At 44.4% G+C, this 10,676-nt stretch overlaps 1 protein-coding gene across 1 annotated transcript in view; it reads left to right on the top strand.

The window, feature by feature from the left end:
• Window positions 1-222: 222 nt before the first annotated feature.
• LOC124400250 (sodium- and chloride-dependent creatine transporter 1-like) overlaps window positions 223-10,676 on the top strand; it is a 38,083-nt gene continuing 27,629 nt past the window's right edge. The window contains exons 1-2 of the mRNA XM_046871948.1: window positions 223-549; window positions 1,101-1,363. Coding sequence (XP_046727904.1) covers window positions 1,102-1,363 — 262 coding nt within the window. The 5' untranslated portion in view covers window positions 223-549; window position 1,101. The remainder of the gene's footprint in view (window positions 550-1,100; window positions 1,364-10,676) is intronic.

The raw sequence follows: 10,676 nt of genomic DNA, 5'->3' as shown, positions 1-10,676 counted from the left end.
TGATCGAAGGGAAATAAAAAAAATGAAACTAGAAATAAAAACTCGGAGCAGTAGTACCTCCTGTCTACTGATGTGTGGTACTACTGAGCAGTAGCAGTGGTGCAGATCTGGCCGTGTTTGTGCTCCTTTTGGCCTTCCACACTGATGTCTGTAGGATCTGCAGGGGGGTTGGTGGAGCTCAGAGTGACGCGCGCACTTAACGCTCCGAGCGCCTGCGGACACGGGGACAGAGAGCGCCGGAGACGGAGCGAGAAGAACCAGGCAGCACCGCCCATACACACACACACACACAGGGTACCGTTACACCTGTTATTCGTGCACGCGGGTGGATCTCAGGAGCGCAGTGGAGATGATGGTGTAGTCGCAGGCAGGGAATTTGTTCCGTGTATCGGTGAATGTAATTCCTGTACATTGACCGGCTGGTGAGCGCCCGGTTTCCGTTCTCTCTGGTTTTTTTTCCCGACCCGACAGTCGCCTCCTCTTCGAGAGATACGAGCCGATGCGATTCTTCAGACTCACCTTCAAGTGTTTCGTGGATTGTTTTTGAAGGTGCCCTTTTTTTTTCCTCTTGATTTTTTCCGACGTTTTTTGTTTTCCGTTCCGCGCGACCCGCGTCTTTATTACTCACGTTTAATCCTTAATTATAGAATATTATATATATATATATAAATAAATATATATATATATTGGGACAAACATCTCCTCCCCCAAGAAGGCTATCAGTGAGCCTTATTTATTTTTTAATTAAAAACAAGAAGAAGAAATATGAATATATGATTGAAATAACAAGACCTGATATTCAGAAATAAGCCTTTATTATAAGGGATATTCTAAAGAAAGACAGAGGACCAGATCCTGTTAACCCTTTAACAGGTTTTTTTATGCAGACAAGAAGAAGAACAGAAGGACATTTTTTTGTGTGTCAGTAAAGGACTCGAGCCATACAAGTAAAAACAAAAATAACAAAACAAAAGGAACAAAGAGATTTTTGGGATTATTTCCAAAATCCCAGAGGCATTGACTGATATTTATTTTTTATTGGGGTTCCCTCCTGGCTCGAGGTCTGATTGTGTTGAGTGAGAGTGTACGTTTGTGTTTAGGATGGAGAAAAGCGAGAAGAGTGTGTTTGGTGATAACGGCTGTGCCATTGACTTGGGGTCGGACACCTGCGTGGTGGTGAACGGGAACCACCACCAGGCCGCTAACAGCACTCTTATAGATGCCAGCGGCGAGAAGAAGCGCATCCAGCCTGAGAGAGAGACATGGACCCGGCAGATGGACTTCATCATGTCTTGCGTGGGCTTCGCCGTCGGACTGGGGAACGTGTGGAGGTTCCCTTACCTCTGCTACAAGAATGGTGGAGGTGAGTTTTTATATATATATATAAATATATACACATACATATCCTTTTACTGAGACCCCCCAGCAGTGATCTACATCATCTTCCATTAGGGGGAATCATCTTCTATGAGCTTCATTCATTTCTGAAGACAGTTTAGGGCATGTGAAACACTTCTCCAGTGCTTCTGTATTTCTGTACATTTCACCCTCATGAAGAGCTGAAGACTTGAGTCAGGTGTGGTAGAGCAGAGGAAGCGGAGCTCCTCCAGCTGCCCTCTGACTTCCACGTCAGTTTCCAGCTGTCACTTAATATGCTGTGGATAACAGGTGTAGAGCTAAGAGTCGTGCCCAAACTGCACTCATCCACAAGTTATAGTTAGGTTGTAATCGTGTCTCTCACACACACACACACACACACACACGTTTCTGGTTAAAGGATGAACACCAGATGAACCCGAGTGCACCTTTATCTTCTCTAACGCACCAGATCCAGGTGTGGTGTCAATCACTTCACACACTTTACACGTACACACGAGTCAGCAAAGAACAGCATCACGGATACAGTCAGCGTTCCAAGTCGAAAGGTCAAAGTTCTGTCCAGCTTTTGAGAAACGGAGCACGTACGAACAGAGAACTCGGGCGTCCCAATACTTTTGGTCCTATAGCGTATGCACGGTTGCGTGTCGTATGTATTGTGTAGAACGGTGCGTGTAGTTGTGAATGCACATACTCTAAAAGGTAATTATGTATCTTCAGGCTTATTCACAATTATGATACTGGATATACCTGCAAGATACATATCACAGGTACTTCAGCTTCAAGGAACGTTACGGATTAATACTCTTGTTTTTTTGCAGGAGACACGTTCTCACACGTCTTACTGTAAAACCGGTGTGCACAATAAATTAAATCGGGGCGACTTTGATAGGGAAACTTTGCGGAAGAATTTGCAAACCGTGCAGGTTTCCCTGAAGGTCAAGTCCTCCAGGGTTGCCAGATCAGTCGTTTCAGTTTATTCGATGGCGAATTTGGCCCGGTTCCCATCTTTTTTTCACGTGTAAATCTAAGACGCTTATCTTTTGTCGACGTGCCATGGAGTAGGATTTCTACAGTATAAAGGTTGCGTAATTTGGACTGTAAGGAATGCGACTCGTGATGAGTTCAAGGCGTTAATCAGTAATCAGAGAAAAAAGCAGCGATCTGTAATCACATCAAGGCTGCTGATGTGTTTAAGGAGTTAACGACCAATCAATAAAGCCATCAAGGCTTCTTTATGAAATGCCGTGTTTGCTCGTAAACGGTTAGGAGTCCAGCGTGTTGTTCTTAATCTTGTTATTGTTGAAGTTAGATAAGCACATCGGACTGTTAGGGGTCAGAATAAAGGTCATTATTAACGATAGTGTATGGAAAGTGTTTCACACAGAGCAGTGTTTTTATACGCTGATTTACCAGGATTGAATTTTTCCTTCATTTGAACTACAAAACCCCCCCCAAAAAAGTCCTGCCCCATGAAGATACACTTTAAATGTGTTGGAGCAGATCTTTAGAGACCTGCTATAGAGCTAGAAACCCTATTGAAAACCTTTAGGGTGAATTTTTCATGCTGATTTCATCTCATCTCACCTTCACCTACATCAGTCAGTACCTGACTTTATTAACTGTCTGAATGAATCCCCACAAATACTCTCTGAAATCTTTTGGCCACATCATGTATAAAGTTTCAGTTGTTATATTTAGACTTTGATATCTTAAGTTTATGGTTTATAGAGTTCGTTTCTCCCAGTAGCTACATCGGTTAATACCGCAGTCCTGTTGAATTTGTTTTGAGTGACGTGTCCGTACAAACTCACGTTTTAATACGTCATCATTTCTATAGCAACTCATTTCAAAGATTTGTATGACGGCTGATCGGCGCAATCAATCTGAGCGTGAATGGTTTCAGAGTGTGGAAGGAGTCTCCGGCGTCTGAGTATCTGTAACACTACGTTTTTCTCAGTGACGTGTAAGACAGAGAGAGAGAGAGAGAGAGAGAGAGAGCGTAATTCGTGATTTTTTATTCTTCGATCGTATAAACCACTTCAGGACGTGCCGTTACATGAAAATGATTAACTTCCTCTTGAAGCTGTGCCCCGACATGTTTTTACGCCTCATGGTTGTTCTGTATGTTAATATTTGGAGCTGTTATTCGAACACACTTTAATCCCTCTATTAATATGGTTTTGTTTGGTTATTTTTGTTTGTGCCGCTGGTGTTATCAGAGCATATAGATGTTGTAACATCGGATTACTGGCAAAGCGTCTCGTCATTGACTCACTAGCAATGTGACTGCACGTCGTTATCTGTGAGTCATCGTCATGAGCCAAAGGCTGAATGAAAGGTCTTTAGTCAAACGTTTTATCACACACCTCCATCAGGAGTAAACCGGAGAGAGTTCGCCAAAAACCGGCTAACCAAACAAACCTGCTGCCGACAAGCCGATGCACGCCGAAGCTTTGCGAACACCTGTTCATAACACTGGTATAACCTTCTTCAGATTTTGGAGTGTGCCTGTTGTGATGTTTCAGCCACACAAGGCAGTCAGGTACAGACTGATGGAGGTGTAACGAGGGGGTCGGGGGGTGGGGGTGGTGGTGCTGGGGGTATCAGTGTGAAAAATTCATCCCGAAGGTCTTCAATAAGGGTGAGGTCAGAGCTCTGTAAGCGGGAGATCTTCCGCTCTGAGAGATGCACCGATCAGTTTGGTGATAGAAGTAAAAACGTGTCTAACTATAGCATTGTTTCGAAAGTATTGGAACAGTAGAAAGTGTAGATTTATTCATCGATAGAGCCTTAAAACCCTCTTGTACGTCGCTCTGGATACGGGCGCCGCTAAAATAGCAGTAAACGTAAAACATTTAGCGTAAATAAGCGCCGTTATTTATACCTGCAGCCTCTACTGGGTTGTTGTTTGCTTTGAAAATCCAGATCTCATATTCATCTCAAACCCAAATGTCTCGAGCGTATCGCAAAGAAAACAATAAAATCCGGCTTTGACAATCCAGGATTGTACGTTAGGCGAGATACGGCGATGGAATTCCACTTAGCGTGATGCAGTACGGTAAATTAGCCGAATAGGGAATTTTTAAGTATCGGAAAAAGAGAAGCAAATCTGCATATCTCAGACTCGCTGCTTTGTTTTTAATTTATTTACATTTGCGGCATTTAGCAGATGTCCGACGTACAAAAGTGTTCTCTAGCAGCGTATAAATCCACACCGGTACGCCAGATTACAAACCAGCGAGGAAATCCTGATCTCACGTGGCCTACCTGACACGTTTCTCATCCTACGTTTATTTCCTCTTCTCTACGCTCGGGAAACGCTCGCTCGTCAGAAGTTCGGTTCGATCCGCCGTGTAAAGGAGAGCGATATTAAAACAGGGGGATAGGGAATGGAAAAGGGCAGGAACACAGAATCAAAGCCGTGTGGTCTGCTTTTCCTACGCCACGTTATTAGCATGTTGATATGAGTTTCCTACCAGTGTGTGTTTCTTTTGACTACCAAATTCATTGAAAAGTGAGAGTCTATAATCGAAAGCTCGGCTCCGGTGACTGACGGGTCGAGATTTTGTTTTTGTATTTCGTTTTAGGATCGCTTTTTTGCAACATTTAGCCTGAATGTCCATTCGATTTGATTATACTTCTTGATATATATAACCTCGAAAGACAATATCTTTACCCTATGGACATTTTTATACCAGTACATCACAGGATCCTTTGCCGATTTTACTTATTAGACCCGTGTACCCCCCACCGGTTGGCGCTATCCCGCGGCGGCTGAAAGGTCAAGGCGCTGAATGTTATTCTTGTGCTCGGGTTTCCATTCCTTTTAGCACCGAACAGGACGATTTGCTTTCGTTGCCTTCTGGCACTTTGGATAGATGGGAAGCGATCTGGCTTGGTTTGCCCCCTACAGTGGGCACAAAGGGCACAGAGAACAAGCCGGTGGGAAAATAGCACCGAGAGCATCAATTCTCTCGAAACAAGAAGAGATTCAAAAGAGACCTGCCAGATAGAGAGAAAATAAAGAGAATCGACCGGTTCGCTGAAATGTCTCTTCGCAAATACTTGCTTTACCCCCGACGGGGAGCGCTAAGGTTACCGCCGTGTGTTGCCTCAAACTTTGGTGGCGCCGTTTTTTTTTTCCCCCAGTAAATTACAGTAACTTACTGTACATAGTGGACAGGCTTTTGGAAGCGTCCTGCAGTCCCAAATCACATCTCCCAGGTAGCAATTTAGTTTAAATAACACAGTTCTCACACACCCCTCACATTTAGCCTGATGGAACTTGTTCGGTTCTCTTTGACTGTACCTGCCTGCGTCACGCTCGCTTTTCCCTGTCGATTCTAATTCTCCCACAAGTGGAATACCGATTGTAATTTATGCCAGAGGTCCAGCTAAAAAAATAACCCTAATTACACGGATCAGTTTTCTGATTTCTGTAACGTTCAAAGCGCATCCTACACTAAATTGGCAAAAGTTTGCAGACACCTTGTCGTAAGTACGGTATGTGTTTTTTTTTAGCGTCGCTTTCCACATTTAGTCCCAATTTTCCTCTTATAATTCCGTCCACTCTTCTGGGAAGACGTTCCACTAGAGTCGCACCTGTACAAACTGGGGGATATTAAAGGGTTTAAAACCAGCTTATTCACCTTAATGGATCCACTTTAGCGTAAAAACCTGCGCGACGTAAAACGGGCACGTCTTTCTCGTGACACGTCCTGGTCGGACGTGTGGACCTACTTTTACGTTTCCTCGTAATCGTGTGGCAGAGTAGATTTGAAAACGGTCCTTGTGCAAACAAAAAATTGGCGGACAAGCCGAGCGAAATGCAATGGTGTGGGTGTGGCCTAATATTCTAATGAGCACACTTGATTGACAGCTATGTGACAGTCAGGTGGTAGATCTTTATTTATTTATCGATCGATTGACTCACAGATATTGCAAAATAGGTCTTTCAAACAGTGAAATCAATTATATTAGCAGGTGTGTTTTTGTATCGCCATGGGGTCCTGTCCTCGAGTGGACGTTCGGTCACGTACACTAGGCCGTGTTACTCTTCTGTATTATCTGAAACCTGATATGTGCGTCTGATTAATAAGAAGTACATTAGGATCAGGAGACGGCCCTGTAAATGCTGCCTTCTTCACCGCAAAGACACTGGAGATCCTTGTCCTGCCTGCGTCCGCATCCTTCAGTCTTTAAACATCAACCCGTCCCTGTTCTGTCCCTGTCCGGCGCTTACGTAGCAGACCCGTAAATCCGCCGCTGAAGGTTTCATCTCGCTGCGAGGTCGGCTGTGAAATACACTCTGCCCTTCAGCCTTGAGGAAGACTACTCACTCTTCATCCCGTGCGGCAGTAAATTCGCAATCTCGGTTAGATTTGCAGAACATCTGAACAAGGTGTTAGACGCAGCACCACATCAAGCAGCAGGTTTCCGCAGGGTCTTAAAAATCTAAATTTAACGCCTTTAAAAGTTACAATCGCTGTTTTGGGTTTTAAACGGGTCTTAATTTACCGACGTCCATGTAACGCTGATTCTAACGCTCATTGAAATGCGATTTAATGGGATTTCCGTGGTTGTTGTAGTTCTTTCTTTCGCTAGTCTGTATATAATTCACGATAACCAATCAGCTTTCTGTTACCGGCGCGAATCTGTCTCGGATTGTTCCATAGACGTAAAACGGATTTAAATGATTTCCAGCTATAGGGAAGTAGTGCAAGTTCATGCTTGAACAATAAATAAACGCTGAACGTTTTTGCGCGTGTGTTTTTTCTTGAATTTCATTCTTAAAGCTAAAAAGGTCTTAAATTTGAAACCTGCAGAAACCCTGTACAGTAGTTAGAGCACAGAGGACACACTGCCACGTCCTGTCGCCTGACTGTGAACCACACCGAGGTGAACTCTGGCACTTACGCACTAAATGCCACCACTTAGAATAGCATCAGTTAATCTATTAAACCCCTTTCCTAAATAAAGTCGCGCTCAGGATGATGTATGGATCGGGAAGAGAAAAAGCTTTGTTTTATCATTTATGCGAATATTACACTCTCAAACATTTCTCAAACATTGGCTCCATTTAAACCCTGAGTCCAGGCCAGGAATAATAGACATCTCGGTGAGGTCTGGTGAGGAGGCCTGGGGTGCAGTTAGAGATCTGTTGCATGATCTTTCACTCTTATATAAAATACAGCATATGAAAACAGATCTTCATAGAGACGGTGTTGTGCTCAGGGGCATAGACCTGCTGGAACAGGTTTGGGTCTGCTAGTACAAACCAGCAGAAAAGTGCTCGCTACCGCCTCGGGAGACGTCCAATACGTATTTACTGTGTGCCTCTAACTTTGTAGGAACAGCCCGGGGGAGAAATACATACAGCTGGAAAAGGCGGGTGTCCCAATACTTTTGGGCAAACAGTGAAATTTATATTGTATAGTTAACAGTAAGTAACTGTTACTTCTGAATGAGCACAAATCTTTACAAGATCTGGATCATCTACCCAGAAGAGTGGGGGTCATTATAAGAGTAAACTAAAAAACAATGTTATGTTCAGGCGTCCACAAACTTTTGGCCACACTGTGCACCAGATAGAATTGTTGCTCTTCCTGTTCTCTTTTGGTTCCTCGCCACGATCCCGCGGTTTACCGCCGTTATTTATCAGCGCCTCGTACTGTAGATTTCGCTACGAAACGGATCAGGGTCAGGACACGCCCTTCTCGGGAACGCACTTTGCCCTGCGCTCTACTTATTTGTAGGTGATACGTGCAGAAGCACACGGCACTTCCAGCTGACACGCCCTACACGTGCGCTAATTGTCCGGCTGTTTTAAAAACATGCTGCTTCGGGATCATGTGCCAGGATCGTGTTCACCTGTGGAAAGATATAAAGACTCCACCGCCCGCTCGCACGTAGTCGTGTGTGGCATGCACTCGAACTGACAGCGTCATGTCTTCTATTGATATTTAGACCCGTATTATAGCGGTTTTATCAAGCTTATGGAAAAGTCAGAGAAAAGGTCACACGAAGGACAGATTCACATCTATCGCGATGCATTTCGGTTCCAATTTCCATACGATTCAACACAATGCGATGTCATGCAACGAAAATAAATGCGATGCTCCGCAATTCGATATGGTACAGATAGTTTGATTTCTTCGGATCAAACTGACAAATCATCACACACACACACACACACACACACACACACCTTTGTATTGTAAAGGAAAAAAGATCAAATAAAACCTTTTCCTGTTGTGTGTGCAGGAAGTTACAGCTCTACCTCTGCCATGTTAATCTGTGCTCTATGTGTTCACGTAGCAGCGGCGGTGCCGAGAGAACCCGCCCGAGATACGGTTTAGAGAGGAGAAATCGATCTGCATATCAAATACTGCTCACAAACTATTAGTCACCTTCTGAATTATAAAAGTAAAGCGCATCTGCTAATAATTATATATAAATAAATATGTTTTTTCAGATGCAAATGTGTTTAAAAAGACGCATTGTGATACAAATGCCAACTTTTAACTTCCCTATGTGTGTACGTGTGTGCGTGTGTGTGTGTGTGTGTGTGTGTGTGTGTGTGTGTGTGGAATTCATACAATTAATTAAAACCAATTCCCTCTATGGAATAATCCTCTTGAATGATAATCCCACAAGATTCGTTCGTTGGCCTCCAGACCGCCATAAGAAGACCAGCTGTCGTGATCTGCGGCTTGCGATCGATCGCATTCTTTTATTTATTTATTAATTTTTGCCAAAGGACGAGTAATTACAAATCCCACCAGGACCCCCCGCACTGAACGTGTTGATTGAGAGCCAGTTTGCATGCGCTATAAGAGCGGCGACGGTGCCGCAGTGGGTATTTATAGCCTCCCCTTCGTCACCGCAGCGCCCGCTGAGATCCGAGTGAGACCGCGCTTTCGCACCTGTTTTACAGCCTGTTCACACGCACCGGACTCGCTCGATCCGGACTCGTTACCGCGCTCTGTAACATAGTAATCGTACGCTGTCAAAAAATGACCACATGCTCATTTGTTGGGGGTGGGGTGGGGAGGGGATATAAATATATGACCTGGGCGTCTCTTGCCATGTTAATCTTACTCAAAGCTGGAAAGGTCACTCGGACGACATCGGTGACATCATGTCAAATTCATGTGTTGCTGGTATCACCGAGGACACCTGCGTGTTCCTGCGTATATAAAAGCTTTTAGCCGATTCCTCTGAAAACGTGCACGGTAAACGCATAAACGCTCAGCTTTTAATGCCTTCAGGAAAAAAAAACGACTGCGACAGAGGACGCCATTAGCAGCCAGATGGTCAATGCTGTGGATCACCTTGAAGAGAGAGAGAGAGAAGGAGAGAGATGGAGAAAGAGAGGGAGAGAGAGAGTGTTCACACAGTTCTGTCCCCGATTTAGAATTTAGGGCTGGGAGTCTCTCAGGACCTTTTTTTTTTTTAATTTCGATTCCTGACGCCGTAGTTTGTATTCGTGCAACTGGATGCAGACGCCAAACTCTCGGCTCGTTCTATCCATTAATTAAAAAAAAAAAGTGATTCGATAGCTTGCGTTTCAATTCCGCTAGTTTTTCTAACGCAGTCACGATGCAGCCTACGCATTGTGCGGACATGCAAAGAGAGAGAGAGAGAGAGAGAGAGAGAGAGAAAGCTAGAGCGAGAAGAAAATAGAGAGAGAGGAGGGGGGTGTGTGTGCGTGTTGTGCAAGTGTGTGTTGGCGCAGGCCGGCGGTCACGTTCTCATACATCATCCAACGGCAGTCTTTTCATTGACAAGCTTTTTGTTTGCAATCTCACTTCCTCCTCTCTCTCTCTCTCTCTCTCTCTCTCTCTCTTTAAGCCCACGGCTGCATAGTTGTGCCTTTGCGCTGCAGCAGTCTGAACGTCACACGCCGGGGTTCCCGACGTCACACTCTTTCATTATTATGGCTGCGCAGCACGTCCTCTTGCTCTCAGCCTCCGTCTCGACTTCTTATCAAAAGGGCTCTGTCCCAAACAATAGCTCTGGATTTTTTCTTTTCTTTTCCCAAAAGGCAAAACCGGCTGCTCATTCACAAGCGCTCCTGCTCTCCGTAGTCTACATTAGATTTGTTTTTCTGTACAGCCTTCGAGGCTCGATCCCAATCCTCCATTTGAATTTTTGATTCCATGCTAATTTACTGTTGAATTTTTCTTCAAAAAAAAAAAATAGTGCCACATATATCACCGTCCTCTCTCTCTCTCTCTCTCTCTCTCTCTCTCTCTCTCTCTCTCTCTCTCTCTCTCTCTCTCTCTCTCTCTTTC

The sequence above is a fragment of the Silurus meridionalis genome, chromosome 17 (genome assembly GCF_014805685.1).
Source record: "Silurus meridionalis isolate SWU-2019-XX chromosome 17, ASM1480568v1, whole genome shotgun sequence".
Taxonomy (NCBI): Eukaryota; Metazoa; Chordata; class Actinopteri; order Siluriformes; family Siluridae; genus Silurus; species Silurus meridionalis.
Note: the sequence above shows the minus strand (reverse complement) of the source record. Positions and strands in the feature narration are given on the sequence as shown.